This window comes from Abrus precatorius, unplaced genomic scaffold, assembly GCF_003935025.1.
Source record: "Abrus precatorius isolate BTA unplaced genomic scaffold, Abrus_2018 Scaffold3, whole genome shotgun sequence".
NCBI lineage: Eukaryota > Viridiplantae > Streptophyta > Magnoliopsida > Fabales > Fabaceae > Abrus > Abrus precatorius.
Genome location: NW_020874373.1, coordinates 26,297,464 through 26,323,261, shown reverse-complemented (window position 1 = coordinate 26,323,261; position 25,798 = coordinate 26,297,464). Strand labels below are relative to the sequence as shown.

Below are 25,798 nucleotides of genomic sequence, written 5' to 3'. Positions count from 1 at the left end.
ATTATTTGTTGTTTATGACTGTGAAATGTTGTTGGTGACGTAAGTGCATCGGTGTGAAATTAAAAATGGACTGCGTAATGATGATGCTTGTAATATGTCTATGTAAATGTGTTAAAATAAATTGGAGGTGAGGCTCTATGAGTAGCTGATAACCACGTCGCAATGGTATCAAACAAACTAGATTTTTTTTAAAATTTTGCAATAGAAGGAGTAAACCTAGGTCATCTCACAAGGACATAAGATACATTTTATTTTTGGTTCCATCATGTAATTTCATATTAGCTTAGGGATGGATTGTTTTGAATTAAATTGTAAACAACAGAAAAGAAAAGAACAAAGAATAATTCTAACGAAACGAAATATAAAGTTCAACCAAATCAAGATCTCAATCACTACAATGCAATTCTCATTGTTACACGAATACAATTCCAACGAATTTCCAATCAACACTAATTCAATACGACATTAATAACCCGAAATCTAAATCTAGATTATGAATTTCATCAAAACAAGAACTGCAATCACAAACCCAATGCTCTAACGAAATTCAGAAAAATTGATTTATTGAATTATGTGAATTCATTTATTTCAAATCTGAAATTCTTATTCTCTATTTAGAATGCAAACAAAAATTCAATATCATGAAAAACGTAATTATCCTAATCAGAAAAGAGGAGGAAGAGCGAGAATTCGATAGAACCTAACCCGAAACTCAAATGCGATGTAGTTTTTGAAACCTTGAACCGATTGATGGATTAGCCTTGCTTCATGATCATGCTTGCTTCAGCCAAAACTAGAAAATATGAAAAGATGGAAGGTAGAGAGACGAAAATAAAGGAAAGAATTTAAAATAAAGACTTTTTGAATTCTGAAAAATAATGAGCGGGAATAGAAAAACAAGGATTCATACATGGAGTCATACCCTCTATTTAAAGACAAAATAATTGGGCTTAATTAAGGCCCAATTCCCTAATGAGGTTCCTAAACACCTAACTAAGTAAAAGACAAAAATACAATCAAATTCTGAAAATTTCAATGCAGGGCCGCAACATTGTGATGCAATTTTGGACCTGAAGATGCTTTAACTGGGCTTTTTTCCCAACAGAGAAGTTGTAGATCTCTGTCTTATCTTTCCAGGGACACCAATTTTGTCCAATTCCGAGTAGTGTAGCTCCAGATATAATCTTTACAAGAAACTGTGTCAAAATAAGAAGTTATGGTGAGAATTAAGAAAGATTTATATTTAAGTCCTAAATTACTTACTAATACAAATCTAAACTAACACATCAAAATAATGCACTAATGAAGCTCAATTAAACCAAAAACATGGAGAGAAAGATGTACTAAAATGTGACTATCAGTAGCTATGTGTTTTAGTAGTGTAGAGTGCTCACCCTTACATTCATTTTTCAAGTAACCAAAACGATCAGCACCGAACTCAATAAAGGGATGGATGAAACTGCTATAGAGCTTAGGATATTATTTTGAAAATGTTGTATTTGAAATGGTCCTGTAGCAGTTAATTGATATAAATTTGTAACCCTTTCCTCCATTTTGAAATATTTTATGAAACCATGTGGTGAGAATTTTATTTAAATGAAAAATTTTAATATTCTCATTTTTGTGAAATTTATTATTTGGAAATTAAATTAAGCTGTTACAATTACAAGTTTATATCAATAATTTCTATAGAACCAATCCAATTACATTGAAATTTTAAAATAAAATATGTCTTATAGCAGTTTCATCTATCTCTTCACTAAGCCCGGTGCTGATCGTCTTGGTTACCTGAAAAATAAATGTAAGGGTGAGTACTCTACACTATCCAACACACACAAACATAGGGACTCACCTCACATACTCCACATGTATTTCTCACATAATCTATCTAATTACAGTCAATCACAAGCAACAGCTTCAAGCAATTCATTTCAATTTATAACCGGTGCGCTCACTACACCAACAATATTTCACACACACACGTGCGCTCACTACAAGTAGCCATGCTCACTGTGAAACTGTGATCACAGTTTCACATTATGGATGGTCGCCGGTTACCGCCGCATCATAAATACCACGTGTGCGCTCACGAGTCGCTCGGCAAAGGTGTTGGTCAGAGGTCTAGTCAAGAGAAGAATGTGTGGCTTGTGGTGCACCCACGCTCACTGTTAGTGTCAACACCACTCTCTCTTCCCTAAGGTATTTCTACCGTCTCCATCTTCCACACGTCTAGTGTATCGCTGAACCATTCATAGCATATTTACAATCGCATTTAATATGCCCTTTCACACACATTTTCAGCCACACACAGCATTTATATTCCTACACGGCACACATGCCCACATTCATTCACATTACATGGCATAGATGCCCACATTTTTTCACGTTACATTTAACGCACAACAATCCCATACACACAACATTTCAACATAATTTACATTCATCGATTTATTTCATCATACACATTATTCAACATTCATTACACTATACTCTATTTAATCTTTCCATCACAATCTCACATCACATTGCATTCAAACACAATAATTTCCATCAACACACAATTTCTACCTTCTATCTCAGCCACATTGGAATATTTAGCAAAATAAACTGTAATCAAAACACAATAAGATAGGATAAAGTCCCCCTTACCTCAAATGAACAAATTTCATCTCTAAAACACATGAAAAACTCCATGAGAAATCAAAGAGAACCTAGAAAACATATAAGAGGGTTAAAATTCGAAACCTTAACCATTAAAACTCACCTCCAAGCGTTCCCAACACGAATTCAACCTTCAATTTAGCTTACAAACTGCTTTGGAGGCAATTTAATCGGTGAAATAGGGTTTTGGGTCGAGAGAGTCAGAGAGATTTTGACGAGGGGAATGGGAAATGAATTTTCCAAACCTAAACCCCTTCAAATACCCCTCTGGTCACAACTCTCTCGCTACAGCGATACTGCACCCAGAATTTCACTCCAAACTGTTGCTCTCTCGCTGCAGCGATAAGGCGACAGTTTCACGCCTTTCTCCTAGGGCCCTCTCGCTACAACGAGACATCTCTCGCTGTAGCAAGAACACCCTCACCCTACACTTAACCTATTTTAAAGAGTTCAGTATAGTTAATCTCGATGCTCAATCAGCATCCACATTTATCATATATGCACACACACACACATAAGTGGAATTCCAAGATCCATTCACATTTACACATATATATATATATATATATAATAATTAATATTACAAAAAATTTGAGGCGTTCCATCATACTCATTCAAAGCACTTTGATATAAAGTATTTGTTTGTTAGAGAGAAAGTACTTGAGTTTCAGACTCGAATTGAGTACATTGCCACAGAGAGCATGTTGGCAAATCCACTAATCAAAGGATTAACTGTTGGAGCTTTTCAAAATCATGTAACTCATATGGGTTTAGTCAAGTCTTTTAATGTTATGAATTAGTGAGAACTTAATTTTGTATCTGCTCATTGACATTATAGTTTAGTTTTCTTTTTTTATGAGATATGTATTTTGTTGACAACACTTTAGTTGACATATCTTTTATGTTTTTTATGCTTAGACCTTTGTGGAAATGATATTTATGTTTCCTTTATCTATATTGTGATTGAAATATAAGTTATTTGTAGTGTGTGGTGAATATCCCTATCTGATATAATTGTATACTATTGAGAGCTTATTATTTCTTTAGTGATAATTAATGACTTGTTATGATGACATAGTTTGTGCACTTAGTAATTTAATGATGCGATCCAAGTGGGAGAAAGTTAGATTTTTTAACATTAATATTAATATTAATATCAATATATATATATATATATATATATATATATATATTAATTTGTGGATTATCATTATTAAATTATTATAGATATATTGTTATTAATTATGAAATAAAATAAATATGCATAGTTATTATTAATCGTATAGATTTTATGATTAGGCTCTTAGTGAGAATGACCCGTGATAGGTTGGGCCATTCTATGTGTCCAGTGAGACGTTCCTACTCTCATTTGATTAGGTTATAATTGTTATCTCATTGGACAGTTACTTGTGTGAGATAATAACAATAAAAGAAGAGAGTAGTACACACTCACTTGAGAAGAATGACTACTTATGGATTGTGCATTCTCATCAAGTACCCATTTAAGGCAATTATTTAATTATATATATTGTTGAAATTATATTGAGATGTTATGATGTGTGTTATGTATGATCAATGGTACCTTTATAATTTTACCTAATATTCTTCATGGTATGCTGAGCTCCTGCTAAGCATTTTGCCACTGAATTTAAATAGATATTGCCAAAAATGACTAATCAATAAGGGATCATGATCAGAGACAATGCTGCAAGGGAGGTCTTGTAACTTGCAAATCATGGAAACAAAAAGTTTTGCCACTTTGTAAGGAAGAGCACCTAAGTGAATCCCCTTGGAAAAGCGATCTACCATAACCAAAATAACTGTGTACTATCGTGAGTGGTTCTTTAGTATTGTACTTAGTTTGTTGGCAAGGGAGGGAATTGGAGACAAACTCACTAGAGATGACAATGGGTAAAGTATCCGATGGACACCCATAAAATTTACCCACAATTGGTAGGGTATTTACCTGTTACATGGTACGGGTATGGGTAAACACTAGCAAATTTTAATAGGGATAGGTGCGGTATGGGTATCTAAGTACCCACCCTGCTCCATACTTGCATATATATATATACTTGAACTTTATTCTATAACTATATATTTAATTTTTGAATTATTATACTACTTATGTGAAGTTATATAAGATTAATATAAAAATATATTTAATGATAAAGTAAACCAAAAAATTTATTTTGGTCTATGTTTTTTTTAAAAAAAAACTTATTTACTATTTTATATCATTTAATTAGGCTAATACAATTTAATTATTACACAATTGATATGAGATTGACTTTTTTTTAAAATATTATTTATATATGACACATATATAAACTATTTTTCACATAAATATTTCTGTTAATAAAATCATATTGATATTTAAATCATAAAATGAATGATAAATAATAAACATTTTGTAAATATTTTATAAATTTTACAATCACCTACTATTACAATAAGCTTATTATTTATTGATAATATTTAAATTTTATTTTTATATTTTAATTTAAGATAATATTTTCCTATGCAACATGTGCATTACAAGCACAACTATAATCTTTGAATCTAAATAATATTATTCTTACCATTTATTTACAATCGAAGAAGTTTTTGAAAAGATATAAAATATAAAAATATTATTAATTCTTATTTGTTAATTTTTTCTTCAGATAAAAAGATATAATTTTTTTTATATACACATATATTTCTTTATTATAAAATTTTATTATGACCATTTATTTTGTATTCAAATTTTTTATTTTAAAATTTATATATATTATAAATATTTAATTCATTAAAATAATTTTTCAAAATTTATATTTTTGACAAAATACTTTCGTATAGTACATGAGTTAAAAATACTAGTATTAATATATATATATATATATATATATTATATTATATTAATTAAATCTATTTTTTTATAATTTTAAATTCAAAAGTTAAAAAAAATATTTTATGTATCCAATTTTTGTTGTCGTTTAGTACTTGAATTTCTCTACCCTAACTCTACTACATTCTCAATGTCTGTCTCATCAAAACCTAACAATTATGAAAAGTTATTCATTAGAGTTAGTTGTCAACGCTGCCACAAAATGTCACTAAGTAATTCCACACGAAGGGTCACCCATTGTGTAGATCTAGTTCATTGTCGCTTTGATGTTGCCGATCAATCGAATCTCATACAAGATAGGGTCATCGCCCGACAAATAACTTGTGTGTTTAGTTTCACTTATTGTTTCTAAGAATTTTAGTTTAGAAAATTATTGTATTAAGATACATTTAACACTTGTGATATTTGAATATTTGTCTTTTATCTATGTTCGTACTTTGTTCGACAACTACTTATTGAATTTTTATATTATTATGCTACTTATGTGAAGTTATATAAATATATTCTTTTTTATAAAAAAAAATTTCTAAAACAAGCGCGGATAATAGGTACAAGATGGGTATGCGGGTATCCAGAGAGTACTGGTATAGATATTAATATTCATATCTACACAAGTATAGGGTTAAGGATGGATATTTTTTTAAATGCGAGTATGGAGATGGATACTATAGTACCCTACCCATACATTACCTATAGTCATCCTTAAAACTCAAGCACATTAGAACGCATAAAAGACCAACAAAAAAAACTCACTAATTCGCTTCAGGTCTTAGCAACCCCTGCATTAGGGATGGCAATGGGTAAAGTACCCGATGGGCACCTGCAAAATTTACCCACAATGGGTAGGGTATTTACCCGCTATACGGGTATGGGTATCTAAGTACCCACCCCACCCCATACCCGTATATATATATATATATATATATATGTGTGTGTGTGTGTGTGTGTGTGTGTGCGCGCGCTTGAACTTTATTCTACAGTTATGTATTAAATTTTTGTATTATTATATTACTTATGTGAAGTTATATAAGATTAATGTAAAAATATATTTAATAATAAAGTAAACCCAAAAATTTATTTTGGTTTATATTTTTAATAAAAAAATTTATTTACTATTTTATATCATTTAATTAGGCTAATACAATTTAATTATTACATAGTTAATATGAGATTGACCTTTTTTAAAATATTATTTATATATAACACACATAAAATATTTTTTACACAAATATTTTTGTTAATAAAATCATATTAATGTTTAAATCATAAAGTGAATGATAAATAATAAATATATTGTAAATATTTTATAAATTTTACAATCACCTACTATTACCGTAAACTTATTATTTATTAATAATATTTAAATTTTATTTTTTATATTTTAATTTAAAATAATATTTTTCTATGCAACATATGTATTACAAGCACAACTATAATCTATTGAATCTAAATAATATTATTCTTACTATTTATTCACGTTCAAAAAAGTTTTTGAAAAACCATAAATATAAAAAATTATTGTTAATTTTTATTTGTTAATCTTTTTCAGATAAAAAAGTATAATTTTTTTAATATACACGTATATTTCTTTATTATAAAATTTTATTGTCACTATTTATCTTTTGTTCAAATTCTTTCTTTTAAAATTTGTATACATTATAAATATTTAATTTATTAAAATAATTTTTCAAAAATTTGTATTTTTGATAAAATACTTTCGTATAGTATATAAGTTAAAAATACTAGTATTAATATATATATATATATATATATATATGTATATATTAATTATATTATATTATTTTAATTAAATCTATTATTTTTCTTACAATTTCAAATTCAAAAATTAAAAAAATTATTTTATGTATCCACTTTCTGTTGTTAGTATTGAACTTCTCTACTCTAACTCTATTCTTATTCTCAATGTCTGTCTCATTAAAACCTAACAACTATGAAACGTTATTCATTAGAGTTAGTTGTCAATGCCGTCATAAGAGGTCACCAAGTGATCCCACGCGAGAGATAATCATTGTACATATCTATTTCGTTGTCGCTCTGACATTACCAATTGATCAAATCTCACACAAAATAGGGTTATCACTGACAAATAACTTGTGTGTTTAGTTTCACTTATTGTTTCTAAGAATTTTAATTTAGAAAATTATTATATTAAGATATATTTAACATTTATGATAATATTTGTTTTTTATCTATACTTGTACCTTGTTCGACAACTACATATTGAATTTTTGTATTATTATGCTACTTATGTGAAGTTATATAAATATATTTTTCTTTATAAATATTTTTTTCTCAAACAAGCTCGGGTAATGGATACAAGATGGGTCTGCAAGTACCCAGAAGGTATGGATACGGGAATTAGGGTATGGGACCAGATACGAGTATTTTTTTAAAACGCAAGTATGAAAATGAGTACTATAATACCCTACCCATTGTCATCCCTACCCTGCATGGCCTCCAATTAATGAAGCATGAAACTCCTTGAGCAAAAGGTGGAGGAATGTAGAAACGGGGACCAATCCAAATTTTGCCTTTATAAAATGACAACCCGTTCGAGAATGAGTATCCCGTAACCAAAGTACGGTCTTGGAGTAATTGATCACGATATGGTAGCCTCATATGAGACCCCAAAATGTTCGAGTAGCCCTTTCAACCAAACAAAGTTCATCTGCCAACTAAGGATAAAATTCTCTATTCAACTTTAGCTGAAGACATGGACTGAGTTCTTCGAATTCCAATTAAAAGATCGAGAAATTACTTAACAAAACACACACAAAAAATAAAAAAAATTCCTCGTTATATTTAATTTTATTTTTTAAATTACGTTCAATGTTTTTATAAATGAGAAATACTTTTTTTGTTACGTTTATTTTTCTCTTATGATAATTAAATAAGATGTCGGTTTATTGGACGGGTTGTTAAAATACTTTTATCAAACAAACTACTTAATCATAATTTTAGATGCTTTTTATTTTATATAAATAAAATATGTTGATTATCATTTATTTTATTTTATCAACTTTTAAAATTTACGTATGTTACATGGCAAAAGTTAAAATAATTAAGATAGCTTGGCCAAGTTAGGAGAAGGTATACCCACCAAAGAAAATAGAAGGTCTGAGAATATAAGACAAAGATTTCACAATACTTTGCTAGGAGAACGAAGGTGAGAACTATTACTTTAATCCTCTTGTGTAAAGTAAAAAAAATATTATTTATTATTAATTCAAAGTTGACTATTTTGTAAACATAACCAAATTTAGATTAATGATGAATTAAAAATATAACTTTTTTACTTTTTCAAATTCATGTAAGTGATAACTTATGGGTAAAAGTTATATATATATAATACAGAGACATCGTAAGAATGGTTTATTGGGCTTATTTGTATAATCAATAGTTTATACCAGCTAGCTATACGGGTATTTGGGCGTGCTCCCTCCTTGGGTTTTTCTTATGCAAATATTGGTTGACAAAAAAAATCACTATCATGGTTGTTCTTTTTAATTCTTTAAATAAAACCTACCCACTTGCTGTTATCTTTTCCATTCAATTTGCCATCTTTTGACCTTGTCAACTCCGTCTAACTTGATTAAAATTTGAGAGATGAAAAGTAACTCTCACGTACCTCACCCCCTCTCTCTCTCTCTATAGTTTATGACATCAACCGAACCATTAATTTGTGAATGTGGTTAAACTGTTCTTGCTTGGAATTAACTATTGAAAATAATTTCACTAAAACTAGCATTACTATTTGTTATATTTGTTTGTTGAAAAATTAAGTCTCAGAGAATTAAAAAAAACTAGAATATTTAGTAATTATATTGGAATAAATAGATTATTAAAATTTCAAAATAAAAATGTTAAATCACATTCATAATTTAGATGATAAATAGATATATGGTGAAAGAACTATTTATAAGATATAGTAAAACTTCAAATTTAAACCACTATTGAATATTGATACCAATGTTTTGCATGTGCAGTTTGTTTCCGTTTTCCTCGTGTTCTTTTAGCCATACGGTATATAACGTGGAGATGATACTTCTTTGTCTGAAGTGACCCTTTCGGCAGTTTTCTGGTGTTAGGAGTGTAGTATCGACAGAGTCTTCAATATGTGTCTTCGAATGTTTTTTATAATAAGAAGTTCATTAAATTAATATCAAGATTAATATAATTTTATTAAATTTTAGTTAATTACATGAAGTGTATATAAAAAATATATTAGAAAGTATATTTCTACCGTGATATGCTGATTTATTTAAAAGGAAAAAAAAAACACAAAGCAAGGAGCTATGTGTATAAAATTGTTAACTTGTTTCAGGACCAGCAACATGTCTGGCCATGTGTAGCAATTTGCGACCAAGAATGCATTATCCGTGGCTATAAGACAGGCAGTTGTTTCTGATTGGATGTGTGTTGTTGTGTAAAGAATTGACTACATGGTACCCCTCTTCAATGTTAAAAAACTAAAATATGTTTGGAGATAGCAAGAGCTTATGTACTGGCTTTCAATCACACTTGTTAAATTGAGTGTATTTATTGAAAATATCTTAATTGAATTTAAAATATTATAATTTTATATTTTTAATATTTTTAATCTGTATTTACTATTTTGAGGGTATTTTGATTATTTTGAGTTAATTCTTAGGAGAACTCTTTTTCGATTATTCAATTTGATAGATAATTTAAAAAAAATCTTCTAATTTGAGAAATATTACTTTTGCAATTTGAACCATTGTAGTTGCATATGAAAACTTTTAGATTACGGTTTTATTGGACCTAATTTACTTTATTAGGGGTCTATTACATTTTAAATTTATATTTACCATATTAGACCTAATTAGAATGGTTATAAATAGCTTAATTTTCATTTGCTTTCCCATGTTTGATTTATTTTTTGAAAAGTCCATTATTATTTTTAAATTCAAGATTTAAGAGTATATATGTTTGTTTGCATCTTTAAAAAGAATTTTTTTTTTTAAAAACTAAAAATATATGTATGAGGGAGCTATTTTAAAATAATATTCTTCAAGTATCATTTACAATATTCCTGTCAATTCTTTCTTTAATGTTACTTCTATGCCAAGTAAATAGATGTCTTTTAAAACTCAAGTCCTGGAGATCACATATATTAAAGCAGTTTACAAATTAATTAATAAGAGCTAAATTAGTAGGTCTATCTCCTAATTTTTTTTCTTTTTCAAAGAGAATGGAATTAAAGTCTCCAGCTATGCACCAGGGTCCATTAATTTTGGAGCTATAATCAATCAGATGATCCCAATAGTCGAGCCTTAAGCCTTCTTGAAGGCTAGCATAAATGGAGGAGAAGACTCAATCCCTCTACCCAAAGCAAATGTTTAGATGAATAAAATACTTATTTTTATCTAAAACAACAACTTTTACTTTCCTACTATTCCAACAATACCAAATTCCTCTAGAATATCCTATAACATCTACCTTCACAGATCCATCTAAGTTGATTTGTTTAATAACCATATCAGCCTTAATGGAACTAACCCTAAGTTCAAAAAGGACAATAAAATCTAATTTATAAATTGCAATTAAGTCATTAATAAGTTTAGGGAAAGTTTTACTCCCTACCCCCTACAATTCCAAATAAGACAATTCATAAGATTATGAGTGAGGAATTGATGCATATTTAAAATGCTGGAAATTTGCTACCTTGCTATTCTCATCAGCAATTTCTCCATACTTGTTGGAATCCTTTATGCTTGGTGTCTAATTCCATTAATGAGGAGCTATTAAGGGCCTATCCGTTGAGATTTGTTTGGAAGAACCCTAGTCCTTACCTAAGAAAGCAAAATTAAGACCTATTAGGTCTTGTATAAAATGACTCTATTGAGAATTCCTTTGAATAATATTCAGAAAGATTAACATTAAGGAGAAAATATCCTTATTTTCTTGACTGATATTAATGTTAAGGTTCTCTGATTTATTACTAGAACTAATTTGATTTTTAAGTTGAGTATCAACTTCTTTCCCTTTTTCCAGCCTGGTCATCTTAGATATAGATTTAGTTTTATTGTTTTTTCTAGAAAGATCATTCAATTTGGGACAATCATCACTCCTATTTATCAATTTATGATGAACAAGTTCCTTAATTGGTTGGATATGATTAAGGTCAGCCACTGAACCTCTATTAATGTCAAGAATTGGATCTTGATTCAAGTCTTGCTCTAAATTTCCTAAAATATCAAATCTAAAGCTTGAAGTTATTTCTTTATTTTTCCCATTAGCCCCAAAATAACCTATAGGCTAGTAGAAGCTAGCTTTTTTTTTCTAATTTTCTTTTTTGCTAGCATACAAGAGCAAGTTGGTCCTCCTCCTAACAAGCCTCACCCCCTTGCTTATGAATAGTCGTACCCTTACCTATTTCTATATCCCTGGTGATTCCCTTCTATGTATCTATTGGACTATCATATGAGGGAGTCCCTTTCTCTAAATCTAATTGATTAGTCCTAAGAATATCTTACATTACTCTTGTCTACGCCTATATTTCTGAACAAGGAGATAATGATTTATAATTAGTTAGGGCCTTTCAAAAAGGGCATGCTTATATTCCTCCATACTCTCAAATTTAACTAGAAAACAAGAATTTTTAACAATATATTTTTTCCCCAAATATTACTAAGTTTCTAATTTAGATAGGTAAAACTAATGGATTTGCCTAGCAGTTTGAGAATAAGGGTGGACTTCCGTGGAGAACACCACAACTTATAATCTTTTAGCGGAATTATAAGTTCAAGACAAAGATTCTGACTTTTATTCGTTACTTTTTATTGTCCTCATATTCAGATGTAATATTTAAATCATCAAGCACAAATTTAACGATATCCTCATCATTTAGAATAAGATCTTAGTCTTTTGACTCTAACAACTTAAAGATAAGACAAGATCTCAAAAACACAAGGATTAGAAGGCACCTAGTTGGCCCTAAGATCTATCAAGAGTTGATCTTATTGCATGTCCTGGATTTACGCTTCCAATCTGTCCTCAGGACCCATCTTCACCTTCTCCGTATTCCTATACATTAGATCTAGCTCCTTTGTTGAACGCTTCTCTACTTCATGTCATTCCATCCCTTGAAAAAAATCTTTAGATCGAGATATAAGAGTAAGGACTTTCAGTCTTGGTAATCTTTTTCTAACCCTAAATTGCAGTTGATCTTTGAGACCTTTAGAGCAATTAGGGCTAGAAACTCTAGCAGCACCGCTCACGCCCATTTTCTTGGAAAGAAGAAAATAATTCTTGGAGCCCCAAAGAAACCCTAGCAGCCATTTATTTACTCATTTAAAGTTTCAATAATTTTATGAATATATAAAAAAAAGTTGTAATAATGTTATTATTATATTTATTATATAAACTAAAAGAGGAACGATAAATTGTCATCCCTCTTTCTCGCTTTTCTTTGTTTATTTGATTTTTGAAATCACTTTCAATATTTTTATATAAATATAATTATTTTTTAACTATAATTTATATTAAATTTTAATTAATATAATTTTTTTGTTATACATGTTATTAAAATTTATTTATCAGTTCAATTCTTGAATCACAATTATAGAATTTTTTTATGTAAAAAGAAATTAGTCTTTTAGTTATTTATTTATTTATTATTCTTATTGATGTATGAAATCAGCTTAAATAATTTAAATTTTTATTTAAAAACAATTAGATAATAATAAAATTAGAAAAGAGAAATAAGTCATATTAATCTCTGAAATTATGAAAATTTATTAATTTAGTATTTAAAATTTAAAATAGATAGTACCTAAAATTATTTTAAAATATTTACTTTATTATCTAAATTATGAAATCAATCATTCTAGTCTCAAAAATTATAAATTAAGAAATAAAATTCTGCTATTCAATAACCTTACTGAGTAATTATGCAAGTATATAATTTGACAAAATTTAGTCAAAGAAACTAATTTCTTTTAATTTAGCAAATATTTTTGTTATCATCATTTTAAGGACAAAATTGATAGATGCCTATAATTATAGGAGTTAAAATATTAATATTTTGGAGATTAAAAGTTTTATTTTATAGTTTAAAGAACTAATTTAAATATTATTTAGAATTTTAATGATTAAATTAAATGATGTTGGTAACTAAAATGACTAATTACTTATAATTCTAGGATATTTTTATCAATGATTCTATATTGACAAAATTGACTTATAGTTATAATTTCAATCACTAAAATAACTAATTTAATAAATTTAAATATTAAAATAATTAATTTTATAATTTTAGTGACTAAAATGATTAATTTTTAATAATTTTAAGAATTATTCTTTTCCATAATTATAAAAACAAAATTGATGAATGCTTACAAATTCAATAACTAAAAATGAGGTATTACTCAATTAAAAGATAAAATAAAAAGTAAGAAGTTTAATTAAATATATTAAAGTATCCTGCATAAATTGATATTTCCAGAACCTTTTAATATTATACTTATAATAAAAGAAAATTCATAAATAAGTAAAGTTGCCACTGCTTGAGCAATTTATTTGTAATTATCTTATGAATTTAAGTTTAATTTAGATAAATTTTTAAATAAATTTTAATATAAAAATAATTAAAAAATATAATTTTTATAAATTAAAAATAATTTATACTTTTCAATTTTAAAAAATAACTTAAAAAATTCTAAAACACAAATTAATTTTAATTTATGAAAGAGTTTTATTTTAATTTAAACTGTTAAAATGTAAAAGATAAAAAATTAGATAAGAAAAATAAAGAAAGAGATAAAGGAAAATCGTTGACTTTGTAGCCCAGAGGCATAATTGATTCATCCTTCAATTTATGAATTAGATTATAACGGATGTAACTTTGTATTGTCAGGCAAAATAACAAAAACAATTTGAAGTTCTCCCTTTACTAAACAGAGTAATTGTTGAACGAGTATGTCGACATACATAAACATAACTAACAAAAAATTTAAGATAATATAAATATAAATATAAATTTAACAAAAGTTTTATTTGAATTTTAGAAAAGTTATAATAAGCATTTCAAATTTAATAATTAATTAAAATTAACATTTCCTCACACACTTACATACATGTAGGAATGAATGCATGAAGTTTTAATATTTTATTAATATTTACGGAACATACTATCATTTACTTTTGTTTCTCAAGCAGTAATTAATAATTAGCATTTGTATTAAATAACTTTAATAGGTAAAATTAATTTACGAATTTAATTAAAATATATCCACTCTATATATTCTTTTCACCTAGTCATCTAATAAAAAAAATATCATGTCATTAAATAATTAACTTATATAGTAATTACTTAAAAATCAAATATAAGATGATAATTGATTGTCAATGAAAATAACTTTTTAAAAAAACTACAATAAAGATGAGTAAATTTTAGATATTTTTTAGTTAATTTTTAATTAAATAAGAGTTTCACTCAATGATGGATTAGTAAAATACACGTCAGTGTTATATTGATAATTATTAAATTTTAAATACAACTATAGATTTGTATCAAAATAGTTAATATACATTTATTCATTACAACACATATTTGAAGTTAAATATTAAATATGTCATTTTAAAATCACAAGTCAATAATTTTATACGTAATTTATTAAATAAATTTATATTAATATTTACTTCAATTTGTTTAGAAAATAAAAAAAAGACTCCATTTAGATTGCACTTTACCTCAATATATCTAATATTTGCATCCATTACAGTATATCTCATATTTATAGATTAGACCATTTAGATTGGACTTTACTTCAATATATTGATCAGACCATTGAAAAAGAACTTAAGGCATATGATTTTACTTTTACACATATTTATGTTTACTTTTAATATAATTTTAATTTCTATTTTTTTATGGTTGTTTATCACGCATACTGATTTTATTAATAACTCAATGATTATATAATGTTAATAGTCTTTTTCTTAAATAATTACCTTAAATGGTCATGCAAAGTAAAAGAAAGATAACATAAAATATTTATGAACTTGTTAATTTAATAACAATTAAAAGATAAAAACTAAGTTGAATTCACTTAATTTTTTGTCTTGTTTTTATCCTATAGGTATGTTAAATACATGTGGTACAGTTGCCTACGATGTAATTAATTATGAGATACTAGTGGTCAATTCTTAATATACATTTATATGTACTTGAATAAAAATCAATCACATATGAAAACTTAAATTATTATTAAATGTAAAGATCACATAAAGTCATATAAAGATTTCACTATGACCCTAATTATGAATTTAGCTACTCATTGTAAAGCAAATAATCAAAGCAATCATAAACAAATCAATAGACATCAAAGAAGAATGCAAACTAGAAAAATCTCTAAGAAAAAGAAATAAAAAGAGTTATCGTTCTTCAAACACGCTCTCAATTACTTACTTGTACTCTAAAGAAACTTTTTTTGTCTTTGCCAATGACCTCTTCTTTCAATGACTCCAAGTGCCATTAAAACCAAGATACTCAAGTTGTAGCCCTCAAAGTTCTTTAAATAAGGTTTAGAATCTGTCAGATATTATAGTTGTTACTTCCAAGAAATATGTTGATATGACGTATTAAGAAAAGAAGATATGATTTGTCAAATTTTAAATTCAAATTCTTTCATCGCATGTCTCCAAGAAATCTCCAAGCCAGATACACTAAAAGAGGAGTACGACCTTACATATCAACATGCATGACTATGCATATGCTCAAAGCATGGGCATGTTTGTCTTATTTTTCTTCAATTTATACCCAAATTTCAGCAAAGCACAGAAAAGAATATTTAATGACAATTTTAGCATTCACTCTTAAAAAATAAAAAGTTTAACGCTAATTTTATATAACCGTTAAAAGAGTATAAGTCTTTTCTATCTATATATCTTTTTCTAATTACAAAAATTTAGACTTCATACTAATCAAATTTTAAAAAACATAGAAAGAAAAATATTTGAAGGCAAAAGAAGATTATAGGTATAAAAAGCGCTTATTAACTTTTAAAACATATATATAGTGATTGATAGTGATTCCTTGTACCACTTATGCACGAGCACAAGACATGCTTGTATTGACCACAATTATGCTTAAACGTATGCATAAGTTGTATCAACCTTGTACAACTTATGCACTAGCACTAATGTGTTTGTGATGAGTACAATCATGCTAATTACTAGATAGAATATAAGTCACTAAGGCTTGTGCGCTTTATGCTAATACGAGCATACTTAGGTTAACACATGGTGTCTTTAATTTTTCTAGGCTTGGGCAATTTATGTTCTAAAATTTAGATAAACATAACCTATCTTGAAAGCTATATGAATTGAACATATAATTTGTACAAATTGAAGTTGTGTAAAAAATTATGTTCCTTCAAAATTTAAGAATAAGAAAACCAAAAATTTCATCTAGACAAACACGTTCATGCTAATATGAGCATGTCCTATGCTAACTTGAACACACTTGTGGTCAAGTTAGAGGATATATTTTTATATTTCACATAAAAAAGACATATTTAAAGTTTTCTATTTATTTTATTTTAAATATTAAAAATTAGATCGCATACATAATATATTTATGTACTTTTTATATTATATTCTCATATAACAAAAACTTAATTGATCCTTTATTGTTTTAATTTGTTTCTCTATTTTTATTTTTTTTATTTTTTGTTATGGTTTTAATTGACTTTGAAATTACATATGACTATATACTAATAAGGATAAGTTTACATCAATATATTACTATGAGTAATTATTTGTTTAATCTATTGTTAGATGTGTTTATAGTGACATATAAAAAATTACTTTTAAATGCATACTTTTTGAAAATTCAAAAAATGTTAATGTTAAATTTGAGTTATACAAAAAAAAGTTTTAAAATATAAAAATTTTTCCTTGAGTAAAGTAAAAATAAACAATAAAAAAATGCTAGTAACTATTTTACACACTTTTTTTTAATATATTTTAGTTAAAATTTATTTAAAATGATAAAAATAACTTAAATTCACTCTTTTTAAATTAATGATTCTACCTCATGTTTTTATAATTTTAATAAATTTTAACCAATAAATATATCATTAATTCTCATCTTTTATCTCAATCAAGTAATATTTTTTTCTTTTTTTATAAATAAATTCATCATTATTTTTACCATTGCATTCTCTAATTCAAAGCTCTTCGTTTTCTATGAATCCAATTCAACTTTTGGCCTCGACATATCTTATCTCTTTTATTTAAATTGAAACAAATTAAATTTTATATAAAAATAAATAAATTTAAAAACAAGCATATAAATGAATGACCAATTAAACTTAAACTCCAAAAAAATTATTTATATATTTAATTTTGATATTATATTTAGATCGAATTAAATCAGACTATGTTAATTTTAGATTCTATTCAGATGAAGTTCGGTTTTATAACTGTGTAGCTCTGCTACTCAGTGTTACCCTTTCTATTGAATTGGCCACTCTTGAACTCGTACCAAAATTACTCTCACATTTCTGCTTCCATCACCTTCTGCCTTGTGTACTGTGTCTCCGAAACAAACCCGAGAGGTAAGAAGTCAAACTCACGTCACCACCTCTCAGTCTGTGTCTCTCTCTGATTTGTGACCAATGTGAAACAAACAAGGAAAGTGATTTGGTTAATTAAACTGCGTCAGTTTGGAACCGAAGAAGTTCCTACGTCCGTGTCTTCTCTCCTTTGGTTAAATGTCAAATTTATACCACTACTGTTGAAACTCCATACCATTGTTTTGTTGTTTCTTGTTTGTGCACTTCTGTTAAACATTCAACTTTTTTGTTTCTAGTGTTTTTTCGTGTTGTTTTGGTCAGAGGGTACACAATCTGGAGGTTATACTTGGTTCTCTCAAGTGACACTTGTTTCGACAATTTCCCGTATTTCATTTCGGTGTCATTTACTTCTCCATTTCGTTCAGCAAACTCAGTAATGGCTCAACAGGTACCAACTTCCATTCTCTCTCTATCACTCTCTCAAGCATACTCATAAGGTGCATACGCATGTTGATGTTATGTCAAGCTACTAGATAAAGTTGGTTGCTTTTCAATCATTTTGAGGGTTGTGTTTTATGTTAGCATGTTTATCAGATCCATTTTTTGTTTTTGTTTTTACTAATTTCGGGGGTTGTTGATGCAGGAAGAAGGGTGGCCTCTGGGATTGAGATTCTTGAATTCAAGAATTAGGTTGTTGAGAAATGGTTCTGGGTCAGTCTCATTCAGCACTGTGCTAACTGATTCTCACACCCCTTCAACTGATTCTTCTTCAGATCTTGACACACAGGTTCATAATTTTCTCCCAACAACAATTGTTGTTATTATTATTAGACAAATACTAAATAATACCTTTATAATACTGTTCAAAGAATTTAAAATGAATTTTTTTATTAATGCAAGATTGTGTTGTGACGACCACTTTGTTTCATTGATACCAATGCTCCCTATTGCAAATATTTTTTTCTTTGTACAGTTGTAGTTTCACTATGATGATGGCACCGTAATAATTGTTCTGAGTATTATTTATTAAAGTCATCGTAGTCACCATCTTCTCGTATATTTTGTATGTATATCTTGGTATAACTTTTTTGCACTATAACTTTTTTGGTGCAAAAATCATGACTGCTTCACATACCTGCAATGGTACTAAGTGTGACTGATTTTGCACTTCTGATCTACACAGTGATGTGCCCTTTTCCTGTTCAGATTGTCTTTTTTTTTTCTTTTTTTTTTGTCTTGTGTTCAGCTTGTCTTAAATTTGGTATAATTTACTCTTTCATACTGGTTAGAAGTTAGAACGATGGCTTTTGAGTTTTGACTCCGTACTTTGAGTTCATTTCTCTGACGAAGATGAAGCTTTTTTCAAATTTTGAATGAGTCCAAACCAAAAATGAATAGGAAGGAAAAGGAAGCTACATGTAATGAACATGCCCATAAAGCTTCGATCTCTTCCCCTGTCGCTCTCTTTTGGATCCTTCGCTTCTTTTTTGTGTAATTTATTGGTTGGCTCCAATGGGGTCCATAGCATGGCCTACCACATCATGACTTGACAGAATGTGACGTTGATTTCACTTTATTTTCCATCTTGTTGATATAATGTTTGTCATTTTGGGATCAATTCAAATCACGCTTTGTTGAAAGTTATGCCTTCTGTTAAACTACCCTTTGAACAGTGAGAGAAAGGAGCAATCATATTGTATAACAGATAAAATACAGAATAATTAACATTTTTCATAAATGGTTCTTTATTAATTATTAAGGAAGAGCATAAGCATAACAATAAGGTTATTGGCTTGTGACCTCAAATGTTAGAAATAGTTCTTTGCTTTAGGGCGTATAACTGTCTACTTCTATCTTCCCTCTCAGACCCTACTAAATGGGAGTCTCATACACTGAGCCACCCTTTTCATACTAACTATTATTTAGTGAAATATTTTTAAGCAATCATGTTAATGAATGTCAATTGAAATTTGGCATATATACTAATTGTATAGAAGTCAGTATTCATGAGCCATTTACCTAACTCACTTGATATGGCTTGTTATAGTCCACTGGATCATTCTTCCATGACAAAAACATTACACTTGGCAACCTCATTGGTATTTCTAGCTTCCTAGAACTCTCAAGGAGATCAACCAGGGGAAGAATGGTGGAATCCTCAAGGGACAACAAAAAGATTCACAAGCTGAAGCCTTGGCTGTTTTCACTTTGTTCAAGGTTAAGTACTGATGCAGTGAGTGGGAATGATGCTCCCTCTCTTGCTCACTACCTTGAAGCTGAGAGAAGAATTGCAAGCACATACAGAAGGAATCAGTGTCCAACCACTTATGGATCTAATGGTTTTTCCCCTATTCGAGACTCAAACTCACTATTAGTTGGGAGCCATCAAATGGACCAGAGTGATGGATATGTAGCACCAATAGTTTTTCCTCGTTTGAGTGGATAACTAAATAAGTTATTATCACTTGTTTATTCACTTTTCTTCCATTCAGAGGTCATGGAGTGTTTTTTTTATCTGTTTCAGGAGATTCTCCTGATTGATAATTAAATTTCAAGGCATTAGGATGTTATATTTTATACTCCTTTCTGCAGTTCTTTATGAAAGTAATAAGAAAATTAATAATAAAGCCTTACAAAATATATATAAATAGATCCGCAGATGATAAATTTGAACTACGGAAATCTTACAAAATTTGCTACAGTTGCATACCACTCTCGTGTGAGTTATTACATACAATGCTAGTGGTCTGTTTGCTTGTTTCTATATAGGTGCTGATCAACAATGATGATAAGTATGTCAAATCTTGTTTCCTTTCTGTTTCAAGGGGCAAACACATCACAGGTCATGCGAATGTATCTCATTAAAAAATATTGTAATATATGGTGATTCGGTAGTATTACAGACGGAGCTTGACTGATGCCAGCAAAAGCTTCCACCATATTGAGGTTTCTGCAGTACCTAAGAAACCAGATTAAAAATACAGAAACATTGTCTTGGAAACATCAAGGATTCTATTAGCACAAATTGATAGCATCCTTGGTTGAGCATTTAGATTGAATATGTTTGAGAACAACAGTAGCTAATTTACACTTTCCCATCAGATGTTCACTGCTCAAATGATGTGAAAGCAAGAAGTCCAGCTCAAGAAATTGAACACCAACAAGGTAAAACCTTGTCACAATAGTGATGAATGAAAACATGTGTGTGAACCCATTTATATTTCCCACAGTTAAAGAAGCAAGGAAATTACCTTTAACTCATGCATATTATACTTGATATTTGAGGAAAAAAAACACAACTGTTCTGATGCTCCAAGTCCAGAATCAGATTACAAAAGTAGAAAACTTAAACCGATGACAAACGGTTATCTCTCATGATCTTAGTGATCTTTGGACAATCGTGAGAAAATGAATCCAAACAACATACCAATATAGGCAGCTATTCTGCAGAAACTAAAACCACTATTTATATCAGTTTCCTGCTGGCTAGCAAGAAAAATAACCACCAACTATCAATTTTCAAGAAACCCCCCATTGCTTTTCAGCTGTAATCTTCCCTGAATTGCGGCCAGCAATCCTTCCAAACGAGCCCATGGCCGACAAGCCCTTGAAACTGCTGCTCCCTTCACTGATATTTGATTTTCGTGATCGCCTTGGCTTCATAGGGCTAGATTCCACTTCTGTATCACTTCCCTGGGTATTCTTAGCAACAAGTAATTGAAGAATGGTACCACGGCAAAATGGACAAACTGGTCCAGAAGGGCAAGCCCTTGCAGGATCAGGTTTCTTGTGACAGCATAAAGCTAGGGTGCAATGAGCACACATTTGATGGCTGCAGGGTCTGACCTCAATCGTGCACACTTGGTCAAAGCATATGGAACACAACTCCATATTGCTGGCCTATACAAGGAGAAATATCCAGAAAATAAATAATTTACTCTCTTTTCTAGACAAAACTTCATTTCCTGTATACAGGGAAAACTCCAAACGACACTCATGCATTGACATGACATATTATAGTAAGAGGCTATTGCATACTAAGTCGAGAGAGCTTCTGAAACTAGAAAATAAAAATAAAAATCCAGTCAACCAAGTGACAGACCTGCCAATGACTACATTGCAGAAGCAATTGTGTGATTTTCATGTGTCCCAAAGAACATTCTTTGGACTTCTACCAAAGCATAATCTTTAGCTATACTAAATGCATTAAAGTAAAACTAACAAATCTAAACTGGAAAGCAGTCAAGAAAGGAAGATGTACCTCAGAGGCAACATTATCATTTTCACTCTCAGAAGGCAGTGGGGATGGAGGCATGTCAGCCTCCTTTAGTAGAATCTTCTCCCTCTCCCTGTTAGCTTCTAGCAAGGCCTTTTCTAGTAAGGCTTTGGCTTCCTGATTGAGCTCACTAATGAACTTTAATGGGGATGGCCAAACAAGTGGTGCTGCTGATGAAGGATCCAGCAGAGCAGCACATCCCTTATGCTTGTGCTTCAGGGCAACGGTGAATGGTATTTTCCTGAATAGAATTATTCAAGCCAGATCTTAATAGATTTGCTTGTGGTGACTAAGGAATCCAGGAACTTTTTAAGAATTATGGAAAAGACATGAAATGGGCTGAAGAACAAAGTCATTTTCTCTTCAGTATATTAACCAAATTACAACAGATACATTTATCATTACAAGATGTAAAACGCACACGATTAAGGGAACACTGACTCTCAAATGCTTCTGATATAAGGGATATTATAACTATAACCAAGTAAAATACTGGACTTAACTGATCACTAAAATGTTATTTTCCTAAGTATTAGTTTAAGATATTTTGGAGCACAATATAGATATCAACCACATTTATAGTAAAAGCAGTCTTTTAAGTGTAAACTCAAGTTTTTCATCGATGTGTTCGTTTCTTCATCTAATTAAGTTAACTTGCTTGTATTGAGGCAATAAAAACAGTTTCTTGATAAATAAGAAAATTTCAAAGAGTGCCAAACAATTAGCAAATTCATTTGAGGGGAAAAAATAAATGAAGCTAATCAATTACTCCATTCCTTCTTTAATCTTTTCATGCATATAGAGAAATTAATTAAAAATTTAAAAACTAGATATGCTTAATTTGGCATCTCTATACTGACAATTGATGATTGAAACTTTTAGTCTTTTCCTTATTTTTAATGGTACTCTACACTAAAGGCAATGGATCTCGAAACTGTAACTGACAATTACATACCCAGAAGAATCTAATTGAAGCCTATCAGCTCCCCAAGCAAGCAACATCCGGACACAGTCCAAAGAACCACCACGGGCAGCCATATGAAGTGGTGTGCTTCCAGGGTAACTGCATATGTAAGTTTCATCAATCTGAATGAAAAACCACCAAAATTTATATAAGACTAACTACTGTACAATTTCTAAAACAAATACCCATATCCACCAGTTGAAGCACAAACAAGAGCACCATTGTCTAACAGGGCATGAAGGCATTCGGACCGTTTGTGTCGGGCTGCAAGATGTAGTGGGGTGGCCCCATTTCCATCTCTTATGTTGACAAATCTTGCAAATCCCCTGACAATTCAAATGACTAATTAGGGATCACTATTCATGCTTGGATGTGCTTGGACCCATATTGGTGCGTGTTCGTGCACATATGCGTGCTTGCGTGTGTGTGTGCGTGTGGGCGAGAGAGGGAGAGTCTAACCAAGAATCTGCAACAGGTGTGGAATGTGCAGCAGACAAAATGGCCTTAAGGCAATCTATGTGGCCATAATAAGCAGCATAATGCAAACAAGTTCTTCTACGTATAGAATCAAACATCAATATCTGTAACATCAAAAGTAAATGCCAATATCACCACCTCAACTAGGAAAAATCTATGATCAACTTTGACAAAACTACCACCAATAATACAAATACAAAAAGCATAACATACATTTGCTCCAGCATTAATAAGATTTTCAACACAACCAGTCTTTCCATGCATCACTGCCAACATCAACGGGGTCTACACCAAAACAAAAAAGCAACAAGATATCAATATAAAACAAATAAGAAACATAACAAAACATTTGAGTTACAGAAAAACAGAGACAAGAGAGGCACCTGTTTATGGCGATTCAATATGTCAACATTGAAAGACCTATCCAATAACATGGAAAGAACCTGCCCAAGATTAAGAAAAAGAAAAACAGCACGATCAAAACACAAAAAAAGACACAACAACAAAAACACCATTAAAGTCCAAGAGAGACAAGACAACAACCTGGATCCGACCATTCGCAGCAGCTACATGAAGTGTTGAGAGCCTGTCATGACCAGTGGTGTGTTCCAAAACAGTGTGGTCTTCCTCGACCATGGCCTCAACAACCTCCAATTCTCCACTTGCAATTGCAGGGAACAAAGCACTGTCATCATGCTGTTGCCTGCAACTTAGCCTCTGACCCATTTCCTCTCCCACCTTGATCAACACTTAGCACTGAGAGAGGTGGCCGGAAACAGCCTCACGGGCCACCTTCCATGGTGGTGGTGGTGGTGGTGGTGACGTGGAAATGTGTTTGGTTCAACTTTGAAGGTGATAGATAATCTAAGTATTGGACTCATCTCGGAGTTTGGACCTGCCCGTTCAGATTTCGGGCAGCTTGACCTACCTTACTTCTGTATATCGGGCAGCTGCCGGATATTTAGGCAAAATTAATATTAGTCTTTTTGACTTTCTTCTCCTTTGATTCTTATGAAAGTAATAACCCTCTAATTTGGTAATGTAAGATATTTTAAGTTAAATTATATTATTAATTTTTTATTTTTGGGAATTTGTTTGTATTAATTTTTAAATTTTTTATTTAAGACTAAAATTTTAAAAACTAAAATTAAATAATTTTAGAATACAATATATATTTAAGCCAATATTTTACCTATATTACCATCTTATATGTTAATATATCACTAGACTTATTTTAACTGATCATAAAAAAATATTTTAACTAATGTAGAGTTTGTTGTTTTTTCGTTTAGAGAACAGAGATAACTAAATTAAGGACTGAAATTGGATTAGGCACACTTTTCCATGCACGTTTGATGATAGGAAATTATTTATCTTTTAATTATGGACGAAAGACCAATAGGCTCGGAAATAATATATTAATAGTATATAAAATTGATTTTAGTAATTATTATTAATATAATATAGAAGAAATATAAATTATTATATACAATTAATTAATCATGTTTATATGAATTTAGTTCACAATTGTATACGAAAATTAACCATTACTTTTTAAGTTATTAGAATGAGATTTAGGAGGAGTTATTATGCAAGTGTTTATTTCTGCAAATGCATGCAAAGTTTGACAGTCTAGATTTGAAAAATAAAATTTACAAGTGCATGAAGCTTAACTTTTTTATTCTTCTTATGCTTTGAAATATGTTGCTTTTACATAATTGTGATGTGACAGAAATTTTAAAATTTAAAAGATGGTGAACGTCCTTCATTATATATATATATATATATATATATATATATAATTTTATTTTATAATAAAATAATCATTTTGTTATTGAAGGTTATTTAATTAAGCGTTAATAAGTTAAATATTCTTCTAAAGTTATCTTTTAAATATTTTGTAATTATTTCTAACGCATGTAAATAGGTTAGATAATTAAAAATCGTGTATTTTAAAATCTACTAAA

At 29.4% G+C, this 25,798-nt stretch overlaps 2 protein-coding genes across 2 annotated transcripts; one reads left to right on the top strand and one right to left on the bottom strand.

Annotated features, from left to right (window-relative positions):
- Positions 1–2,039: 2,039 nt before the first annotated feature.
- On the top strand, positions 2,040–20,560 carry LOC113862392. The gene is made up of 4 exons (XM_027495481.1): positions 2,040–2,167; positions 18,436–18,562; positions 18,737–18,901; positions 20,162–20,560. Exons 1-4 carry the CDS (start codon positions 2,040–2,042, stop codon positions 20,558–20,560), a joined length of 819 nt encoding a protein of 272 aa, XP_027351282.1.
- On the bottom strand, positions 19,359–24,664 carry LOC113862786 (putative E3 ubiquitin-protein ligase XBAT31). Its single transcript, XM_027495987.1, has 8 exons — positions 24,375–24,664; positions 24,215–24,274; positions 24,045–24,116; positions 23,814–23,935; positions 23,540–23,680; positions 23,346–23,453; positions 22,376–22,631; positions 19,359–22,014 (listed from the first exon to the last, which is right to left on the bottom strand). The coding sequence occupies exons 1-8, from the start codon at positions 24,555–24,557 to the stop codon at positions 21,634–21,636; spliced, it is 1,323 nt and encodes a 440-aa protein (XP_027351788.1). The 5' UTR covers positions 24,558–24,664; the 3' UTR covers positions 19,359–21,633.
- Positions 24,665–25,798: the final 1,134 nt, after the last annotated feature.